Here is a 23,445-nt window from a genome sequence, read left to right as displayed (position 1 = left end):
AAAGTGCAGCATGTTGTTTGGTCAAAAGGTTTTAAAATTTTAACTTAGTGAGAGGTGACCTGGGGCATTATCTTTCACAGCCCCGTACTGTGTGTACCCTCACACACACACACACACACACACACACACACACACACACACCCTCCGGGGGCAGTGTGGGGGCCTGTCCACACGGGGCGCTCCTCGCTCAGACATCAGCAGGCTGGTGAAGTAGATCCGCGGCGTGTAGATCTGCGCAGCGCCGCTCTCCATCTACCCTCCGTGCTTCTGTGTGGGGGCGTACAGCTCGGCAGCGTCGCGCCCACCTACCAGCTCCGGGACTGGACTGACTTTGCAGCTCCACAGCTCTTCCACGACTCTTCGGTTCAGGGGACAAGCGTCCGGAGTTAGACTGGAGCCTGGCTCGGACCGGGTTAATCTCAACTTGATCCGCGCTTTCAGCCGCGGCACTGATTTTCTCTCCTCTCCACTCGCGAGACTTATTTTTGCAGCCGCTGGACGAAACGGGATTCAACTTAAACGAACCCGCAGACATTTTGTTATTTCTGAGAATTAGACCGTTTTCCCCCCTCGTACTTCCCCCGGTGAGGTCTAAAGGGAGCCTGCCGACAGTTCTGCCGGACCACCACCTCCAAGCGAAGGGAGAAACCGTAACCCTCCGCTGGCCCGCCGCATCCAAACACCACAGTGTGTCCACGGCGTTATTAATTTGCATCGCTGCCGCTTGTGCGCTGAGGCGGAAAAGCTGCGATGGATCATTTTGACTGACAGCTTTTGAAGAATTAGCTAGCTTAGCCAGCGCTGCTGGTGGTTTCCTCTCCTCAGACACAGTAAATACGGAGTCGGGACAGGTACTGCTGGATGGTCTTGCTTCACCCAGACACGACACCGACTCTTTTACCTTTCTGACGGCGGCAAAGTGCTTTTCTCATATCCAGCTTAATATTTTTTTAACCGGGGTCGCTAGCTACCGTTAGCTAGTCCTGCTGCTAGCGCTGGACAGCTCCAGTTTAAGGCTGGGCTAGCTGTGGACAAAGGACCAACGCAGGGAAAAATATAAACACTGGGCACTCACTTGGTCGTGTTTGGGAAGGACAGCTACGAACAAGGAATTGACATGATGTTTCCACAATCCAGACACTCAGTAAGTGCTTTTTTAATTAGACATTTTGCTCAGAAATCAGACCACTGCTCTGCAGCAGGCACCAAGTGGTTTACCCGGGCAGGTTAGTCAGGTAGGGGGACAATGAATAATAATAAACTTGTTTTTTGGTAGCTTGTTGTAGGTTTTTGGAAGTAACAGGGGTTTTTGGAAGTAGTTTTATAGCTGTAGTGTTTAGGTCTGGTGAGTTCTGCCGATGATGTGTGGTTTGGGGATTATAGAGAGAAAAGTAGAGAAAGAAAACCTCTTTTGTATTTGATTTTAAGACTGTTAAACTTTTCAAGTTGATAGCATTGAAGCCATCCTCCAAATCAAACAACTATATCAAATGCTGCCATGTTGCGCAATCTCATGATTTGTACTCCCGTGTGTTGGTTCAGTTTCAACTGGCTGCTTCCTCCCAAAATGGCACTGAACCAAATATTTTAGTATCTGTGGTGTCTGGGTTTGTCAGGAAGGGGAACAAAACAGAAGCGATGTCTCCACTGTCATCCTATCAGCACTGAACCAGTCAAAATTCACTGTACACTATTATGTGCGGGTCTCCTCTGTTCCCCTAAATCTCAAGTTTCCATGGTAACAGAAACTCAGTCCAGGGCATGCATTCATCAGTGATGAGGGCTCTCAGCCCATTGGTCAAACAACATTTATGTTAAGTGACTGCAAGGTTTGTGTTACTTGTCAGTGTAGAAATACCGAGTTGGGTCAGTCCTGCTTTGGAGCTGTGTGTTTTTTTTTTTTCTTTTCCAGTCAAGGAAGAATTGTGTTTCTGGCATGGACCCAGACTCAAACTGAAAAAAAGAGGCCATCTGAATTGGTTTCTTACGATGCCGTAAGAAACCTGCCCTGAAACTCACATTTGGTGATTTTCCTGTTCCCTTTTCACCTCCCGGTCTTGGTTGCCATTTCACCTTGCCTTTGCAAGGGCAAACACAATAAAAAAAAAAGGCACTTGTGTAAGTGCGGTGCAGGTAAACAAGACAGCAAGACGACTGTTATGTTGCCAAGGACTGTGCCCTCTGCTTCTCCCTGGCAACGTCTTGTCGCCACCAGTAGTGCTTTTACCGCTGAAAAGGGAAGAGTTGTTTGCTGAAGCTGGAACCCGAATGTCTTTTGTGACATGAATGGTTTGCCCTTTGGCAGTCAGTCTGTGTTGCAGGCTGATTGTGCTGCTCTGTTGTGCTGCTGCCGCTGATGTGAGCCAGCTGATGTGTGTTCTCAGACTAGGGAGCAGGATGTAAGGATTTAGGAACCTCTGGTCGCAGCTTGGCTTGTCAGATGAGTGAAATCCTGTATAAGCGTCGCGTCCCACTGAGCTCAACTGAAGTGCTCTGAGACTGATGATCTGAAAGGCTGTCGTTTCCTTAGAACGATCCCAACTGCAAATCAAAAGACCCACTATGGTTTTGGCTGTGTTCTCTACAGACGTGTCTTCTATCAAATATCTGTCACTATATTAAGTAAAATCTTATCATGGCATGAAAACACACAATAGGGATACAATAAAGACTTCAGGGACTCCATTTTGTGCTTTGCATGCGTCTTCGCGACTATTCAACAGTGACCACTTCATATTAACAGTTGCATGGTTTACAGCTGGTCTTTAAAGTCTGAAGACGTGAACAGCGAGAGCAGATTTTGTCTGAAGTAGCTACTTATTTTCGTCCATGTCACAGTAGTCGCAGTGTTAGGACTGTCAAATTGGAGTATTTACCCACTGAATGCCTTGCGATGCAAAGTCAGTTTCACCCCTTTTCATTTTCTATTTGACGCGAGTTATGGCCTCTCAAAGCATTGTTGGAATTCAAGCGAGAAAAATCAGGGCAACATTTGTGATGGAAAAGGAAGTTCAGTCTTTGTCAGGTAGCGATAGATGTCTGGGGAGGCAGAAACAAGTAGTTGGCACAACGTTTATTTAAACAATGATCTCTAATGAGCTAGCTACTGGCTGGCCTGTCGGCACCGACACGCCCATGTTAATGAGCGAGAAGTGGTGGAGGTGAAGTTGCGCAATTTGTGCGCTTCCAGCGGGTCTTCATCACATGGCTCCTTAAGAGGGAACCTTTTGTTAATGCTGAATAGCAAGGCTGCACTTCTTGTGCCATTCTTAAACTAAAATCAAAGCAGGGACGCCCATTTTAATGATGTTCAGATGATACACTTATAATGCAGTTAATTTCAAGGAGTTACTGGGACAAGATGTCACCGTGGAGCCCTGCTTTCTAACCACCCTCCCTCCTCTGGGTGAATTCGTGAAGCAGTCACCTCCTGATGGGGTGAGAATTCCGTCACCTTTTCCAAGTTGAGAGCAGCTGGGCCACTACACTCCTGCCTGCCTGCCTGCCTGCCAGCCCGCCTGATAGGAGGTTATTTTTCTAATCCAATTGAGTGCTCTTATGCTGCTTGATTGGAGTATTAAGACCCAACACACAGGATTAAAATGGGGTTTGGGAATTTAGCTTGTCTCCAGTCCTCACCGGTGCTGCAGCTGCTTCGGTCTTAACCTGCTACAACAAGCCACTTCCAAAACCCAGAAATCCACCTGCGCACTGACCCCCACCCCCCACACCCTCTACTGAGGCTTTATGCATAAATATACTGTACACACACAGACACACACGTCTTCCCTCTTCAAATCCTCTTTCTCCTCAGCTGCTGCTGTCACAGGGCCCGAGGATGGGGAGAATGTGTGACACTCATATAGATATGAGTGTCAAAGATAAGGAGCTGCAGGATGAGAGAGTAGCAGCACTGCCTCATAATGACAGATGATGGATCCCTCCAACTGACTCGGTCACCACCGAATATGCTTTCCTTTTATTTTCCTTTGTTGGCTCTGTAGTGACATTAGCGTTAAAGCTCCACACTGGCATATGATGTGAACAAAAGCGTTACATTTCCACCATGGATAGGCATGATCAAGGATCTGCTCATGTTTAATGCGTCTAATTCAAAGCAGCAGAGGACGCTGTATTGGCAGTAGTGGTGATGTGTGGTCACATTGCGTTAAAATAATGTTGTCTTCGATGTGAACTGTTGAAGATGTTTCCTTTGCCTGGACTATTTATTGTGAAGTGTATATAAAAGGGCCAAATGGCAGAGGATGATCAGCTATTAGCTGTTTAATATAAAGAGAAAAGGGGCCATTTTACCTCCATTTGGATGGTTGCTGCTTTCTTTCCAGAGATGCTTATTTTTCTTTTTTCTTAGTTCACCATTCTCCACCATAGTTTAACATTTTAATTTGGTTCTATTGGTGCATAGAGGTGCATTCAGATGTTGTAGTGGAAATGGTCAAAGTGGTTTTAATAGATTTATAGGGATTTTTAGAAACAGAAAATATAGCAAAATGTTCTTATTATAGCTGGAAAACAAAAGTCTTAAAATGGTTTTCTTTATTTCAGATAGTTGCCCCATTTAGATACTAAGAACACCAAGGTTCAACAGGGATTCGTGTGTCTTTTTTTAATGTCAATGGGAGCATTTTAATCCACTGTCACAGGTTATGGGCACAGTTCATTGGCTTAAGAGGAAAAAGCCTCATTTGATAGTGGCACAGTGCCTGACCCAGTTGATAGCATTTGCCATATTGTTTGGGTGTTGATTAATCCTAATGCAGCTTCAACAAAGCTGGCTGTGGCGTGAAAGTGGAGCAAGAGAAAGGCATGGTGCCAAAGCCGGAGAGCAGCGCAAGTAATATGGAGGCGAAATCTCTCATGTCCCCTGAGCCCATGCTTGACTGTAGAGATGGCCACAGGTTGTACACACTCACACACAGACACACTCCCTCCTCCTGCTTGTCTCCCTTTATCATGCGTTTCCTCCCAGATCTGATGTAGTGGTGGGAGGGTCAGGGGCAGAGGGTGCACAGGCATTATTAAGCCCACTTGAATTAACAGGACAGCCCCCAGCCTTTCCTCTAAAGCCTCCAGCTGGGGGGGGGGCTTAATCCCCATGGTCCCCTGTCTCGCCCATTAAACAAACTTCCCCCACCCCTTCTCTGTCCCTCTGCTGCGCACACACACACGTGTACGTGTGTGTGTGTGTGTGTGTGTGTGTGTATGTGTGTGTGTGTGTGAGCAACAAGCCCAGCTGTGTGTGTCTGTGTTGGGGGGTACTGGATATTGAAGCGTGCACACACATACACACTGAAGAAAGCAGGATTTTGGCATAGAACACACAAGCATACACTTTAGCTCTCTTCCCTGTTGGTAATTATTGCTCCAGTACATGGAAAGAAATAAAAGGATTTTACCCATTACACACACAACATCAACAACAAGGACACACGCACACAGACATTCTCACCAGCCTCAAGGGTCTCTTACCTGCCTTTTGTATCTGAGGAACAAATTGAATGTGGGGCTTGACACATACAGGGCAGCAGATGTCTGGGTCGTTAAGGTTAGGCCAGCTGATTAGCATGACAAACAGAGGCCCACAGCCCCCCTAGACACCCCCACCCTGCAGGAGGCCCCCGCTTTTGAGTGGCCGAGTTGAGGCCATGGGTCACAGGTGATGTTGATTTTTGTGAAAGGCCACAGTGGATGATTGTCAAAATGCTTTGGGGTTGGTTGAAAGGGAGGGGTGTAGACTGGTGCAGCCATTCTCTTCTTGAACACACACACACACACACTTAGACTCAGGCAGAGAAGATACATCTGAACACACATTAAAACATTCTGACTTTTACCCATTATATAGAGGACCTGTGCTCTATAGTTTGTGCACTTTGTTTTTAAATTATTACTGTATATTAGCATTTTACTCTGATTGATTCACCGCTGTTTACACTTGCACCTTTTTTGCAATATTTTGACTTCTTTTTCAAATACCTGCCATTTCTAATCAGGTTTGTTAAAGTACTACGCTTGAGGTGCCAGATATAGTCTGGAAGGGACACAGACAGCGAATGCAGTTCTGAGCATGTTAAACTGAGCGTTCGTGTATGTGCATGTGTCCTCACATGGATAGCCCGCACACGTAGGATAGATGGAAACAAATGATATGACCCATAAAGAGCACCAAAAATGAAATTACATTAGCACAATATATTTATTTTTTGCCTGATATCAGCACATGTACTGATCAAGTACATTATTTGGAAAATCAAATGGCATGAGCACTTGATCGTGCTTAGGCCAAGAGAGCCAGAAGCAACATTTCTGTCAACTGGCTGTCTACCATTTCCAAAACGTAGTTAGTTGTTTACAAAGCAAGCATGCAGTGAGCGTGTCGGCAAGTGAGGATTCTCAGATTTCATGTTGACTCTGAGATGCCTTATATGACAAGTCATTTGTCAACATTTCAAACATGTTCTCTTTGGAGAGCATTTTTGAAAAGGTCTGTGTTTGGTGCCACATATACAGCTTTAGGTGTGTTCACGTGAGTGTGAATACAGCTAAAGCAAACAAACACTTGCAAACACACACACACACACACACACACACACACACTTTCTGAACCTTCCCTTTGGAGTTCACAGCATGCACCAGAGGACCCTCGAGTTTGATGGAAATACTGAATCAAGGCAAAAGAAAACATTTCATCATTCAGTCAAAAAGACAGAACTTTAACTGTATGATGCTTGACTCTTAAGAAATGTACAATATATCTAATATATTATATTACACATATTGACAGGGTACAGGAAAGTGTTGCGTGTAGTGTAGTGTAGTATAGTGTATTAAGTGTGGTGTGAATTTATATTTTAGGAGAGAAACTAGAACAAGCATCACAGGAAATGGACGCAAATGTCATGCACTTGAACTTGCCATGAATTGTCATAATTAAGTAAAAATATTTGCCATATAATCGTAGCATAGAAACTCATGCCCCCCCCCCCCCTTAATGCAGATCAAAATAAGATTTACAGTCGTAGTCGTATCTGGACCTCTTTGTCTGCTTGGGCCGCTTTGCCTCACATAAAGTACCACAGCAAATTCACCAGAAAGAGCGTGAATATAAATAAAAACAGATGTCAACTCAGTCGTGCCATGTTTTTGGTTTTGCTCAAGTCTGCAGGAGCTATGTGTTTCTGTAACATTTATGGGTGTATGTGCATGTGCAGTACCTACGTGCCTGCAAATGTGTGTGTGTTTGAGTCTTTCTGTGCACACACTGACGGATGTTGTGCACGAAGAGAAAAAAGTAGAATAGTAATGAGTTGTGCTGGTGTGTGTTTACATGCACGTTCACACAGTTGAGAGCTCATCGGGTGGTGTGTGTGTGTTGTGTGTGGGAGTGAAGGTGGGGGGGGGTGTGTGAAGTGGAGCGGCTGCATCAGTATTCAGCAGTGGCGCCCTATGAGGAGTGTGTGGGAGGTGAGAAGGAGGGAGGGTGGTGGTGGTGGGCAGGCCTTCCTCAGAGCAGAACGGTGCGATGGGCTGGAACAAAGCAGCTCGACGGGGGTCTGCTTGATTGGCCCGGCTTGGCCCGGCCAGGGCCCCTAGACCTGCCAAAACACAAGGCACCGCACCAGTTCAGACAAGAGAATTAGCTGCTCTGTTTGTGGGCCTAAGTGCAGTGAGAACCAGGCTGGAACAATATGGTACCTCATCTCCACCAGGATCTCATTCAGAGACTGTGAGGATTCACAGCGAGGCAATGGAAACCTCCTTCGTTCAGTCTGTTTGTCCAGGATGGGGGAGCTGGTGAGGACAAATGTCTACTACAAGACGTGACTGGTTTCCATCGTGTTGAATCCAGAATACATGTTGGCAGGTATTGTCACCACCCCGCTGTGAGGTCAGCGCCCTGCTAGTCCTGAGCTCAACCAGTCCCATCCTTTTTAAACATGGTTGATGGGTACCCTGTCAATCATGTCACACAGGCTAATTAAATTTTACCATGGTGACAATCACTTTGTAGAGAGTGAATGATGGAGAGGGAAACGGTAGAATCACGCCATTCACGTCACAAAGTATGCTAGCAGGAATGTTTAGTTGCATTCATTTGTTCAGTGCATTGTATTGCTGGATGAGGTCGCATTGCATTGATGCGGAACCTGAACCAGATTCAACTTTTTGTCAAGTGATCCTGTGTTTTCCTGACTGGGGCCATCAGCATTGGTGTTGGTACTTGAGTGTGAAGCTAAAGGCATGGGTATGCTAGAAACACATTTGTTTCTGCAATGTGTTCTCCAACCATATCTTAAGGCACAAGTCTTCCCAGTTTTTCCAAACGTCCTCCCTTAGTCGGGGGAGTGAAAAGCTTGCTGTCATACAGAGGGGCGAGATGTGATAATCGTTCAAATATGGGGATAACTGCACGCCCTGTGGGACTTTCTTTTCTTTAAGGCATTCATAGTGTTCGCACTCGTTTGTACATTCGAACAGTTCTATGAAGAATTTAAAAAAAGAGATAGTGAGAACCTTTATGCTTTCTCACCTCTGCACTCCAGTTCAATTGCTGCTTGAAGTAGACCAGCTTGCTGGATTCTTGGTCTCCAAAAGTTATAAAGGCTCCATTTCCAACGTAGGATGTTGTTCCACCATCTGGCAAGCAAAGTGAGCACAGTGTCAATGCAACGGTTTTATTGAAATTTATTTGACACTGTACTATTGACAGTCTTGTTAGATTCTCCCGGTTCTTTTATTGACAGTCCGAGGATTTCAGCCGGAGAGTTCTGCAGTTCCCAATAGCAGTTTTATTCAAGTCACAGAAGTCACAGGTAAAGTACATACAGCGCTGGGCTCGGAGTGACAGAGGCCTCATGGACCTCTGGCAGTGAGCCCCGACTCTTTCATGCATATGCTTTTTAAAGGGTTGGCTGGACGTGCGTCACAGATAGTGCATCCCTGGTGTGATCATATAATATTCAAACACTTGTGGATGTTGTTTGCGTAGGCGTGTATCTCTAATCATAACTTTAGAATATGATTAGCACAACAAAATTATTACAATCAAGGTCCGTCTGGTACATTCTGTCTATCTTCTTAAAAAAACGATACAGAAGAAGCCACGTCTGTGGAGGTCAGATTGACATATTCTGTTCACTCTCATAAGGAGAGAGTAACTTCATTTGAGAAGGCCTGAAACATTCTATGGTCATATTAAATTCTAATTCAACAATTCCCCTTTTGACATGATTTTATCATGTCAATCCAATAAGAAGTAGGAATGTTGTGTGTATTGTACTGTATTCTTCAGCAGCGAGTCGTCTAGCAGGGCCCCAATCTGCAAACAACCAACCACATCAGAAAGCAGCACAATGACATGGGAGACTTGTCGGCGTCCCCTTTTTGGTATACTTTTACTACATCAATATACAATATGTAGGAAAGGCAGTGCAGATTAATGTGACCTATATGTGGGCAAATATGTGTAAGCTGGTCTTCAATTGCAGTTAATAGCAGCAAGCAGTCTTCCTTGCACAGTGCATGTGGAAATTTCTAAACAAAGTGGTTAAACCATGTATCTAGGCAGCAAGCAAAACCTTTCTTCCAGGAGAAAACATCTTTGTACCAGGAACAGAACCTCTTTCCCAGGAGTGTATAACCCTCACATCTCAACTGGTAGCAACTCTATGAAAAGCACAATAAGCAACAACATCTATAAGTATCACGCCTCTAAGTGTGTGGATAGCTGTATATGGGTATGTATTAAATCTTAGCAGTTTATGGTGTGTGCAGCCAAGGGCGGGATCCTCTTCATCCTGAGAGAGAAATCTGTGGAAGAGCTTCATTAGAATAGTGGAGTAATTAATAAAGAGGTGGTGGAAATTTATCATTGATGGAAGGTGTAATACATTTTAGACAGAGGTGCCTGATGCAAGGAGTACAGCAACAACCACAGAGTTACTGCAACCACAGACTAGACTAGATAAAGATAGAGCTAATCAGTGTTTTTCATGTGCCAAATGTTTTATCAAATAAAGTACAAACACCACCTCTTTCTGCTAAAAGAAAATCCAGGGTCGTTTTTGTAGTATATCAGAGTGGACTTAGTTAATCATGTCCACATTTTTGTTTATAGTGACCCATCAGTAGAGAAATTATTCAAAACCAGCGGCTAACATGTCGGCTAATTTATATTCATCAGGCACACCTCTGAGAATGTCAATTGCATCTATGTGGGTGTGTGAGTTATAGTAAAGGTTAAATGTACTTCTCTGGGTGTGATAGTGGTGGTGGGAGGTCGTCCCCAGGATCAGGGTCAGTAGTAGAGTCTTAGGTCAGGTGTAGAGGTTCTTAAGTCAGTCTGAACCTCAGTCAACGTCCTGTCTTTTTAGGCCTTGTGTCAGGGAACAGTGGGTCTCATGGATCCAGTCATTCAGTTTGTCTGTCAGTCCTCTCTTTAGTGTGAGGCAGCCTTTGCTACCATGTGGGGTCCCTCCCAAAGGGGTGGGAACCAACTGAGCTTGTTGACCTCTCTTAAGGTCCAGTCTCCCGTTTCTACAGGAGAGTTGTCGTGGCTTTGTTCCTTTGTGAGTATTTCCGTTACCTGTTGGGAAATACTCATCACAGTGTTTTTCAACTTTGACATATTCATGTGTACTTTCATACTGTAAGAGTAATGGTGGCATATCAGTGGTAAATGGACAGGGCATTTTTCTTCCTGTCAGTATCTCATGTGGACTAACATTCACGGTGGAAGTTTGTGTCTGCACAGACTTTCGCTAGTCCTTTTTGATAGTTCTGTTTGCTCCTTCAACCAGTCCTTGTGAGGCTGGGTGGTATGCTGCCCTTAGATGAGTGCTGTAACCTTAGAGCTAGCACAGTGGCCTCCACTGTGAGCTTCTTGGCACAACATGTTTAGTAGTCCAGTCCTTTATCTCTCCATACTTGTTTTTTTCCTTTATTCATTTGTTTTAACATAGTGAAATATTGTATGCGTATCTGTACAGAATCAGTGAATGGCACAGTGCCCCGTGCCCAAGTGTGGACCTAATCAAGAAGCTTCCACACAGACTCTTACCAGTCTTAGTGCTTGATCGGTAGGGTTTCCCCCAGTCTCACCACTCGTTTTAATTCACAGTGATTCTGAAACGCCCAAGCCGAATTGTCCCCTTAGTAATCCATTGCCCCGACAGAGCTGCTCGTTGACCTGGATCAGGTGTTGGGATCCCCAATCAGTAGTGACTGATCAGTGCCAAACACCTCATTCAGTTAAAACATCATCTAAGCAGGGGGTACAGCAACAGAGGAGAGAGTTACTCTGTAGTTCTTTAATGTTCTGCACACACAATTCCCTCTGTGGTTTGTCCGCAGGGGTTATGTGAATCATTTGTTTGTAGGGGTTGTACCCTAGTGTTGTCCTTGCTGCCATATCTGACAGCTTTGTGTGACATGGTGAAAAAGTTGTATACGTGCTTTCACAGAGTCTGTGATTGCCCGAGTGAGGACCCAAACAAGAAGCTTCTACACAGATTCTATTAATCTGTGCGCTTGTTTGCTGGGGGTTCTCCCAGTCTTATCACTCGTTTTAATTCACAGTGACTCCAAAACACCTTAGTTTATGTGTCCCATTATTCAGTTGCAATATCATCCAGGCAGGAAACTGCCCACATTGTCATGGAAAATAACAAACTTGTCCCTGTGTCCTTGTTTGTTTATTATTTTCATTTTATTTACTTATTTGTTTATTTTTATTTTTTATTTATTTTTTAAATTTTATTTTATTATTTTTTTTAAAAAACCATCACTCTCAACAGTGGCATCACTCTCATCAGTGGCATCACTCTCAACAGTGGCATCACTCTCATCAGTGGCATCACTCTCAACAGTGGCATCACTCTCAACAGTGGCATCGCGGCATCACTCTCATCAGTGGCATCGCTCCTTAGCGGCATCGCCCTTGCGGCATCGGTTAGCTACCCGGAAAATATATACAATAGTGTACAGTATGGAGGAAAGCAAAATGTCCTGCCCTAAAATTTGGGAGACAACTCTCAGTGGTTATTTACCCAGTGAGTTCTGTCCCTTATCAGGCCAAATTAGCTGTCCTTGGACACTTATTTTCTTTTCCCTCAACTGTGACTATGTGGTTCTGTACTTTACATGTGACTACAACATTTCAATGTGGTTTAGTTATACTATACTATTTTGGTTTACGTTTTAGCGAATGTAGGAACAACATTATTCAGACAACTTTGATTTGAGTATGGCCAATGTGCAGAAATTCTATCTCAAAAAGGTTTTCTGCTTACCCTTACTCAGGCGCGCCTTGAAGTTGTCTGAAAAAGTTTTCCTCCACTCACTCCGGGGTTCCTCAACGGGACACGTCTCGGAGTTTGCCAATCCGGGTCACGGCACCAATTGTTAGATTCTCCCGGTTCTTTTATTGACAGTCCGAGGATTTCAGCCGGAGAGTTCTGCAGTTCCCAATAGCAGTTTTATTCAAGTCACAGAAGTCACAGGTAAAGTACATACAGCGCTGGGCTCGGAGTGACAGAGGCCTCATGGACCTCTGGCAGTGAGCCCCGACTCTTTCATGCATATGCTTTTTAAAGGGTTGGCTGGACGTGCGTCACAGATAGTGCATCCCTGGTGTGATCATATAATATTCAAACACTTGTGGATGTTGTTTGCGTAGGCGTGTATCTCTAATCATAACTTTAGAATATGATTAGCACAACAAAATTATTACAATCAAGGTCCGTCTGGTACATTCTGTCTATCTTCTTAAAAAAACGATACAGAAGAAGCCACGTCTGTGGAGGTCAGATTGACATATTCTGTTCACTCTCATAAGGAGAGAGTAACTTCATTTGAGAAGGCCTGAAACATTCTATGGTCATATTAAATTCTAATTCAACAGTCTGATGTGCTGAAATTTCATTATCATGAAACATAATACAAAGATTAGATTGGGACTCATTAGCAGATACTCAGAATTAAATGACTAAGATGGGAGTCGGGGGAAACTATAGCTCTGCCTTTTAAAACTTTTTACATGCGCTCACATCAGAACTTAAGTGCCAGAGCCTCAGTTGAGCAGATGAAACTGAAGTTCCCTGGTGTAAGCCACATGCCGGCACTCCAGCTTTCTGCTTTCATTGTCCACTTATTTGTTGCGAACTTTGGGACTAATCTTCCTTTCCTCCCTCCCTGTCTTCCCTCTTTCGCTGGCTGTTGTAAGTAATAACCTTGGTTTTTACAAGCAGGCATCAACCATCTGTACAACCGTTCTGGGTGTAATCTTAAAGCCCCCCTTCTGCGAGGCTGGCTTTAATCTCAGCCATGGTCTCCAAACCCACAGCCCTGTCGGCCTCACCACTTTCCCCACTCTTGACAAATTGCCCATTTCCCTTGGCTTTGCAATCTCTGCACTATTTTCCTGTGTGTGTGTGTGTGTTTGTGCGTGTGTGTGTGTGTTTCAATATGTGCGCCCCATCTTGTGTCTGCTATGTTTGTGTACACGCCTGTGTGTGTGTGTGTGTGTGTGTGTGTGTGTGTGTGTCTACTTCTTTTTTGTGCATTTGTGTTTGCAGGGCAATGTGCCTTAAGTGTCATGTTTGTGTGTGTTTGCACTGCGCGCTTGGCTGGCCTTGCACAGGGGGTCAAGATAGTTCTGCAGAGCGGGGAGGGAGGGCGAGCAATGCCAAGCCTATGTTAGCAAGGGCACTTCACTCGAAGTGATAAAAGTAGAATAATCCTCTTTAAAGCGTCTTAACGAGGTCAAATCTGTTGGGCTGCAAGGGGGAGGTGTGTGTGTGTGTGTGTTTGTGTGTGTGTTGTGGGGATAACGCTGCAGAAATGGGGGTAAGCCTTGGCTTGGTTCGTGAGAGATAATAATCAAAATCAAATTCCTGGCCCAAACAGGATTAGGCTCTCCCTGCGCTCTAAAGCCCCTGTCCAGAGCGGCTGAAGACACAATCCTATTCCTCAGCCTCATCTCACACACAGACGCACTGAACGAACACACACACACACACACACACACACACACACACACACACACACACACTGAGCAGCTAACATAGCAAGGCTCGCTTGGCCCAGACAGAGTTGGCCAGGGTGAGCTTGGATGCGGGCCAGTTAGCCCTGTCCCTCTCTCAGATCACTGGGCACATACGCTTTAGTCCAAACACTAATCTGGGATATTTAGATGGAATTGTTTGGTTGGAGCTATTCTTAGATGGAGGATGTGATCTTGTTTGGTGCTGGTGTATTAGCAAAAGGCTTAAGCCCTCAACGTCTGGCTCGGTGAATCATGTCATGGTGGATTTTTGCTGAGAGGTTTGCCTACATGTTAAACACATACCCCACGTGTTGTATTCATCAATACACACAGCGGGACATAAATATCCCCTTCAGTAGGCTGAAGGCTGCGTGGAGAGTCTTATAGTTTTAGATGGAAATGGGCCCAGAAAATGGGAATATTTTCAACGAGTTGACACCTCCCATTACGGAATTGTATTGAATTACTCCAAATGCTTCGCAATAATGCATCACATCTAAACACCACTTTCGGTACCTACTCTCAGCACTTCTCACAAAGGCATGTTTCCAAACCACACACATACTGCACGTCAAGGCTTTAATTTACCCCTACAATTTCTAATCTCTCCACCAAACTAAAAAAAAGGCAAATTATTATTTTGCTTTCAAGAGAAATACTTTCCCTTCTTTTCAGTGATTGTGTTATCTTGGTATAATGATGTGTCTCTGTCTATCCTCCGCACTCAGACTGGGCAGTGGGAGTCTGTGATGGGCAGCGGAGGTGGATGGCTCAAATGGCATCCTTGGGACTGTTGCTATGGAGCAAACAGACAGCCTGGCGTTGAGAAATAGGCCAACTGCTCGTCTGTGTAGATCTTCTGCATTCATTTAAAAGTGGGAGTGAGATAACATCGAGTCATTAGTGAGTGATTACAATGCCAAGGCTCCATCCCTGCCCCCATCGCACTCACACACACACACACACATATATACCACACGCAAACACACTCCAACTGAGATGTAAACAGTCAGACAGTGCTCCAGGAAATACAATCCCCACACTGCCGCTACCCTCAGGCAGGATTTATACTGAGGAAGATGTTTTCCCAATGTATCCTGCTGTTATTGTGTCTGTGTCTTTGTGTATTGTATTTGTGTATGTGCTCTGCTTGTGTGTCGAAATACTCTACTGGATATATGTACTGTATTCATGCATTGTCGGTGTGTCTAATCACTGTAGTGTGGTCTGTGTGTGTGAAGCCAAGCACCCCCTGTAATCTCCATCCCTTCCTATCCCCTTTGTCGGCTGATCTATGGAGCAGAAACAGCCTTAGCCTGATTCTTATTTAAAATAGACATTATGGTTCACAGTAGATTTCACATGGATTGGACCAGATGATGAGGCCAGGATGGGTGGGTGGGTGTGTGTGGAGGGGGGGTGATGGGTAGGTTTTGGGTTGGTGGGTGGGGGATGGGGTTGGGGGATGGGGGTGGGGCAGCAATTTCCTGAAACGATGAATCCCATTTATTCGCTGAAGACTGTCTCAATTGCCTCACCAGCGCACAAAGCTTTTTAATGCTTTAATTACGTCTCAAAGGAGCAGGGCAGAATCAAATTAGAGATTGTCCTACATTTAGGTACTGTGCGTGCATGCGTGCGCGTGTGCATGCTATGCAAATTTTGCATGTGAGGGAGTGTGTGTGTGGGCTGTTGTATCCTTGTGTATGATTCATGGCTGTGAATATTTGTTCCTCTGGCAGCCAAGCATCATACATAGAGGCTTATCACACCCCACACACAGATGCACACACACAAAATCTCTCCCTCACACACACCTATTCAGCGTTAAGGCTCTCTGTTTTGCTCTAACACACACATATCTTTCTCTGTCACATTCACACTGTCTAGGCTATTCCTCTGTAGCACAAACAAAAGTGTGCACACACACACACACATATTAGCCTAGTCTCCCTCTCTCTCTCTCTCTCTCTCTCTCTCTCTCTCTCTCTCTCTCTCTCTCTCTCGCACAAACACATTTTCACTCACAGCGTGTAGATACCTTTTTTGTCACAGCAGATGGCATGTGTCACAATATTACGGCAGTATTTCATTAACATTATGGGCATCCATCTGTTGTGGGCTCTCAGGCCCCCATAGAGCACCTTGTTTTGGTCACTGACAGAGAGAGAGATAATAAACATTGTTAGCTGTGTATATTGCATGGGGCCGGGAGAGGTCCGCATAGTGTGCTCGTGTAGTGGCAAACGTATCAGGGCAACACTGTGAGAATCGTCCTTCAAACTTCTGCACTATGCTGGGCGTTTTATCCAGGATTTATTCTGTTTTGTGATGACCTTGATTGAGAATTAGTGGTAGACTCTAAACTAATATATTTCACATAATTAGCAAAACAAAGAGATTTAATATGACTGCTATAGTACTGCCACCAGTTGTGTGTATGTGTGTGTGTGTAACATATCGGATAAGATTGTTGTGCTGAACTTAAATTCTGTCCTTTCCAGGTTGTAGGTTTCCTGTATTTGATGTGGTTTTTAATATCAAAACTATGACTTAAATCGGCCCAGCTAGCATCTACATCACCTCCAGCCAAGTTTTCAAATTATTGCCAGCCATCAGTCAAGTGCGGCCACATTTGATCTGGGTAGTCGGTAAATACATGCTTTTTGCGGTAGAGTTCTGATCTATGTTAAAAGTCTGTGAAACATTTTAAGAAGAAGGTGAAGTGTGACAGTTATCTTGCTGCCCCAGGCAACCAGATGCTGACCACTGCCGACCACTATCTTTAGTCTTGTTGGCCCTGTAGGCAACCATTACCACATTAAAAAAATCCCCTGTATCCATTACCCTCAGTGTGGAGTCTTGTGCCTGAATGAGAGCTGCTGTCACAAAGATTCGCTCAAACTGAACTTGCAGAGGAAAACTGAAGTGCAGAGTAGTATAAAGAGAGCCCAAATGACAACTGATGAGCATTATTAATACACAGCAAACAACATTTAAAAATGCCATCAAAGGTTTGGAGTCAAAGTAGAGCTAGATAAGTAGCCAGGTACACAATTGGCAACATGTCACTGAAAATAAATAAAGCAATTCAGGCTTTTGAAATGTAAAATCTACTTTTCAGCTTTTATTTGTCCACTGCATCTCCAGTTTAAACACCAGAGAAGGTTCTGATTTGACACAACTGAGAGACTACAGATCTAGTTAGGCTTGCAGAAGTTAGATATTCCACCAAATGTAATTCACCCTGATAACATATTATGATCTACCAGCACTCCAGTTGCATTTAATCAAAATGAAGCAACCATTCTGTCACCTTAGGTAACCAAAGCTCAGGGCTGGATTTCAGCCTGATAGCCTGTTGTAAAACCTAGTGTCACTTTCTACAACTCCTCCTCATGTTATAAAGGCCTTTTACCAACTATAATGATGCCTGTTAGAAACTATAACAAAGACTTTTTGTTGTTCATGAGTTCACACTGTTAAGATCTGTAGGAAACGATCACGTCACTGCAGTATTGCACGACGCACGCCGCCTACCTGAACATCGCGTGCGCGTCTTAGAGGCTCTTGCTTTTCATTTCATTGGCGATGTTGACAGGTTAGAGCGGCCACACAACTCCTGTGAGCAGTGTGGTTCAGGTGCGGCACAGCTGCTAGAGATCTAGAGATTCAGAGTGTTGATTATTTTTATTTCTATTTTTTTGGTTTTATGATGTCTTTAAAAAGTTCTTGCTTTCTTTTCCCCTGACTTTGTCTTCTTCAGTCTGTCTTCTGTCTCCCTCTGTATTCCCTGTGGAGCAGGATGCCTGACCTGGGGCTGTTGACTTAGAGAAACTTTGGTATTTTAAACGTTTGCATACTGTGCTACACAGGGAGGAAATCAGATCTAGGGCAACAACTCTACCCTCAGGCACAGGGGGTAACCTGTAGGCAGACACACGCAGGCAGACACACGCACGCATACACACACACACTCACTCACTCACTCACTCACTCACTCACTTACTCACTCACTCACTCACTCACTCACTCACTCACTCACTCACTCACTCACTCACTCACTCACTCACTCACTCACACACACACACACACACACACACACAGTGTTCAGAAAACATGCCAGTGCAGGGAACAGTCATTGCGGTGTGAGTTGCATGGCTGCCTGTAGCTAAGTGCCTTGTGTTGACACAGGCTGTGTGTGGCACAGACCCATATAGCCGAGCTGTTGTTTGCTGAGTTTGGTCCATGCCATACTGGCTGGAGAGATAATGGAAAAGGTTATTCTGTTTTACAGTCGGAGCCTCTGTCTCTGAGCAGCGGCTTGGTTTACGTGGATTGGAGGTTTCTGTGTGTGGCTGCAGTATGATAATGTCAGCACTTCTCTGACATTTGAAAGTGTAATGGCTGGGGTCACTGTGCTCTTCACTGTTTTGCAGGACTGTGTGTTTTGGGGTCTTTTTTTGTTTTTTTGAATGACCTAACTGGCGACCTTTCTATTTCAACCTTAATGCTTCTTGATTTCAAGTGTTAATCACAATTTTTTGTACATAATCCAAAATACTAGTTTTAATGTCCAAACTGATATAATACCAGTGTGTATGTTTTTGGCCTGGGAGGCTTTAGAAAGAATTCGTTCCCAACCCTTAACATTGTTAGAGCCAAGAACATCCTGCTGAGCCACAAAGCAAAATCTAATTCAGCCTTTGAAGCAAGCAGGTCTACTCCTACAACCTGAAGCAATCCCTTTGCTTAGCATATTCTCTGGCCATGGTTCTGTGAATGAGAAGCAGCCTATTTGTAGTTAAAAATGAAGCTGAGCGACATGCCGTGGGGAGCAGGGTACAAAGCGACAGGTCATTCCCAACAGCGGCGAGCTAGCTTCCCGTAAGTGCTGCAATCAGATTTCTGATGGTTTTTTTATGCCTGCTCAGTCGTAGTGGGAAAATGTCGATTTTCCCCCCCCTTCCACCCTCACCTGACCCATTATGCAGCCTGCTGAGAAATAATGAGATTTTGTCCCTATTTGGGTTTGATGCTTGCTGTGCTCTAACACACAACCAGGCCATCCACAGCTGCCTGGGGAATGTGGTGTGGACGGAATTACAATAGGGGCTAATAGCAACATCCAGGCTAGGTGTGAGCTGTGTGAGGCCCAAACGGAGCCTTTTTGACTTCACATGGGTGGCATTTGGTGCTCAGTGTAATCAAAATGGGCCTTTTAGTGGACATTTATAGTACAAATTATAAAGTGAACCACTAACCCTGACCAGGCAAGCAGTCAGGTAGCCCTTTTCCTCTGCAGGAACTGAACAGTCAGGAACGTGGGTCTTCCAATAACCTGAACTTTCAACAACTCTGCACGGTTCTGGTACTTGGTTCTGTGTGTTTCCATTGTATTTTGCAAGCAAGGCAACAGTGGGACAGAGCTCATAGGCTGTTGTGAGATAACAGTGGAATAAGAGGTCTTGATGTTGTTGCTGATCCAGGGCACTTCCTCTGGCTCCACCAAGCAATAAGGACATTGTTAATGAAATTAATTTGGTAATTATTATTTTCATTATCACTTTGATCTCAAAACTATTTTCTTGACTTGATTGAACTTGATTAATAGTCAGTAAAATTGAGGAAATTGTGTCCCAGAGGCCAAGGTAATTGTCCAAACTGTCCAAAACCCCACATTTTTTCATCAGTAATCTCGTTACAGCTTTTGTTTTGCTTTGTGTTGTATCACCATTTCTGCAACACACCAGATGTTGTATTATAGTCGTCCTTGTTGCGATGTGATGACGCATCTGCTTTTCCAGTCATGGTCAACAGCACTGCCAGCAACCCCAAAAATACCTGTAACATGAATTTAGTAACATCTCCCGTGCACTGAAATGTAGTTCCAGGAGCTCATCCCCAAATCGTAATCAGAAGAAACAAAGTCAGAACCCCTGACGATGGCTAAATGTTATGTTACATTTCCCCTTTACATTACAGAGTTCGCTATAATAATATTTATAAATGTGTGTTACCATCATTATTTATTCTAGCAAGATTTATTCTTGCATTAGTAAGTGGGTTTACATATTGTCACCCAAATTGAATGTTGGAATAACAATAAGGAATGTTGGAATAATAACAAACATTGCATTTTAAGTGTGACTTAGTCATGTGTCATCAATCAACAGGCTGTTATGGCTCACAGCATATGCTATTGTTTGTAATGACTGTGGGTAATAACTCCTAAGGATGCTTCAGTGCTATAAAGACGCTGCCAGTGCCAGGCCAAGGACGGAAAGAGTCTGCAATTTGTCTATAGAAGGTTAAATAGGGGTGTGTCGACATCCATTTACAGCTAATTGTGGCTGTGTGTGGGTTAGGCCTGTGTGCAGGCGCATAACTTCACAGTGATTGAGATATATAACAGAACCGTGCATACGCAGGGGTTTAAAAATCTGGCAGAAACAATGGGTATTCATGTTTCTGCTTTTGTGCGCACACAGTTTTAGTCTTGAATCTACACAGGGTTTTATGGCCCCTTGTGTGTGGAAACATACTTGGCAGCCACTTCCTTGGTAATGTTGTACCCGTTGGACTGCGTCAAATTGAAAACTGCTTGATTTCCAGTTCGTGTTTTTAATTACTTCTCTCTGCTCTGTTTCTCTGTTGTTCAGCCCTCTCGTTTCATTCTTTGTCTTCTCTTGTGTTTGTCTCTTTGGCAGGCTTCATCGCAGCAGCTGAAATTCACAACCTCTGACTCCTGCGACAGGATCAAGGATGAGTTCCAGTTCCTCCAAGCACAATACCACAGGTGCAAACTTACAAGTGCACAGACACACAAACACGCAAATACAAAGAAAAAGGAGAAGCAGTTACATCTGACAGTCTGATGAGTGCAGCTCTTTGTAATAAGAAGTATATCTCCAGGCTATACATGTATCACTGGGTGTTTTTCTTTATTGAACACATTTTTTGTAACAGTAGCTAACAGCGGTGGTTAAACTGCAGCATTGAGCAGAAATGGGTTTAAACGTGAATATATGGCCTTTTTCAATACTTAATTTCACATCATGTTGTCACATTAAGTTACACTTTGAAACTAGTGGCTTTTTATCTTACAGGTCTATAAATCTCTAATAATTTCCTGAGAGGTTACAGTAGAAATGAATTACAGACACATTGTTTAATTAGTAAACTTACAATTAATAAAATTTAAATTTCTGGTCAGTGCACAGCAGCTCAGATGAATTCAACATGTATGAAGTTTACTTTGGTTTAAACTGAGCAGTTCTTTTAAGGAAATTCCTCTGACAATCAATAGTTGCTTTTTAACTCTCAACAGAACTACATAGTTAGAACTGTCTCAGACCTGAGCCTCTGTTTCGCCTATTTGTTTACCAAATTGCCCCAGTCCTTTCCAAAAAACTTTGAAGAAATTACTCGGAAATTATTAGGGAATAACAGAGTTGTAAAATAAAGCATTGAAGGGAAAATGTAGCCTGAAATTAAGGGACACCTCAGTAGTCAATTGTGATAAAATTGGGATGTCGGCCTCAACTCTACCATCACACTGAGGAAACATCCTTTATTGACTCATACCTAAATCAATCTCGTTTACCCAAGGCTATTGATCTCCTTTTACTGTTAAATACTGCTACAGTGCCAGAAGTCTGAGGCACTTCCAAAGTGCCTGGTTTGACCTCGACTGATCTGTTTGATAGCAGTTATAAAGAGGGGGGACGCCATGGGGTCTGCATCTCAGCGAGAGATCCTCTCTTTGTGAGAGTAGAGTCTTTGAAGCCCGCCTTCCTTCCTGAGGAGGTTGGTTTGTTCCTCTGTACCTCTTCTCCCAGAACCTTCCAGAGGCTTGCCTCTGCTGGTTACAGAGACAGGCGAAGGCAGATGAAAGCCTGGCAAATTGTGTGCAAAATCCCTGCTCTGGTCTGATCGCTCTTGTTTGCGGAGGAATCTGAAGCGGCAATAACACCCTGCGCGTCTTTTTCCTCGCCTTTGGTTTTTGTAATTCCCACAGCGGTGAGCAGCACCGTTTAACCCTCTTCAGAGAGCCAGGGCGCAGTTGAAAGAATACCTTTTTTGTCTGAGCATACAGAACATGCATACAGTGCCTATTGACTCAGGAGGGGGGCTGGGATAGGGCGGGGGGGCTTGGGAGCCACAGACGAGGCTTTGTAGCGCTCTGCTGCTGCGCTCTGCTTGTCTGTTGCTGAAGCCTTTAAAAGGCAAATGTACCGCAGGCGTTCCCCCGGGTATAGTAGCAAGCATTGTAGCTGTCGCTGTCTTCCTCTTCCCACCCCTCTCCTCCTCCTCCTCTCCCACCTCGTCTCCCCTCCCCTCGTTCACATGCATAAATAGATCAGGGAATACATAAATCAAAATAAAGATGACAGCAGGAGCGATTTAGAGGCGGAAGAATCGGCAATAAAACTCCATCAAAGTGTCGTTTGAGAGCAGCGGTGCAGGCCCGGGGGCTGCTGAGCACCAATCAGAGGAGGCACAAAGCCAATCCCAGGTAGGCTGGCAGCAGGGAGGCCTGTCGTCATGACAACCCACCACACAGCCTACGCATGTACACAGGGATTGCAGGAAGGTTTTTATGTAGGAGAGACGGGGAGTGTTTTGGATAAGTGGAGGCTGCGCATACGCACACAGGGAGTAGGTGGCAGACTAAAACTGCCATCACCCCCAACGAAGAAGCATAAGCCACCCTCCGCCACCCCGCAACTGTTGATCAGGTGGAATATCTGTTGCGTGCCGTGGCGTGAGCAACCATGATCATAGCCGATCCACATCTAGACATGGATGCAGTGTCGACTGAAGATGACATTAGCCCGAGTCAACAATTAGTGTCGTTGCTTTGCAGTGAAATCCTTTCAGTGGTTAACTGTTTCATTAGAGTCTTTATGTGTGAATCATTGGGAAATGTTCTCATGCCTGGAGCGATGTCCTCGTTTTCAGCAGCAACATGAATTATTTGGTTGAAATCAAGTTAATCAACAGAGAGAAATGTACAGTTAGCATCGGCTGCGATAGCCTCATGAATCCACAACACAATATTATGTATAAATATGTCACAGTACTGCTTACATTTCTTTATTGCCAAGTCAGCTCTGGCAATTGCAGTGTAGAAACACCTCAGCAATAACATCTTAAAAGCAATGTCGTCATAGTTACTTAAAAAATACATCTTTGATCTATGATTTGGGATTGTTAAAAACTGTTTTTACTTTAATGCACTGCAGTTAAAGATTATTTCAGAGAATAATTACTCATGAAAAAAAATCAGAATGAATAAAAACAACTCCCGGGATTTCTGAGAGGGTAATTGATCACAGGTTGTACATATTAGGCTGTTAACTTTAAAATTTGGAAAG

General features: G+C 44.3%; 1 protein-coding gene across 2 annotated transcripts in view; it reads left to right on the top strand.

The window, feature by feature from the left end:
• Positions 1 to 318: 318 nt before the first annotated feature.
• Positions 319 to 23,445, top strand: part of tle5 (TLE family member 5, transcriptional modulator) — a 37,877-nt gene continuing 14,750 nt past the window's right edge. For both annotated transcript variants that reach the window (XM_070832492.1, XM_070832491.1), the window contains exons 1-2: positions 319 to 1,144; positions 20,776 to 20,864. In XM_070832492.1, coding sequence (XP_070688593.1) covers positions 1,118 to 1,144; positions 20,776 to 20,864 — 116 coding nt within the window. In that variant the 5' untranslated portion in view covers positions 319 to 1,117. The remainder of the gene's footprint in view (positions 1,145 to 20,775; positions 20,865 to 23,445) is intronic.

This window comes from Pempheris klunzingeri, chromosome 6, assembly GCF_042242105.1.
Source record: "Pempheris klunzingeri isolate RE-2024b chromosome 6, fPemKlu1.hap1, whole genome shotgun sequence".
Lineage (NCBI taxonomy): Eukaryota > Metazoa > Chordata > Actinopteri > Acropomatiformes > Pempheridae > Pempheris > Pempheris klunzingeri.
This window is presented reverse-complemented; position numbering and strand designations above follow the sequence as displayed.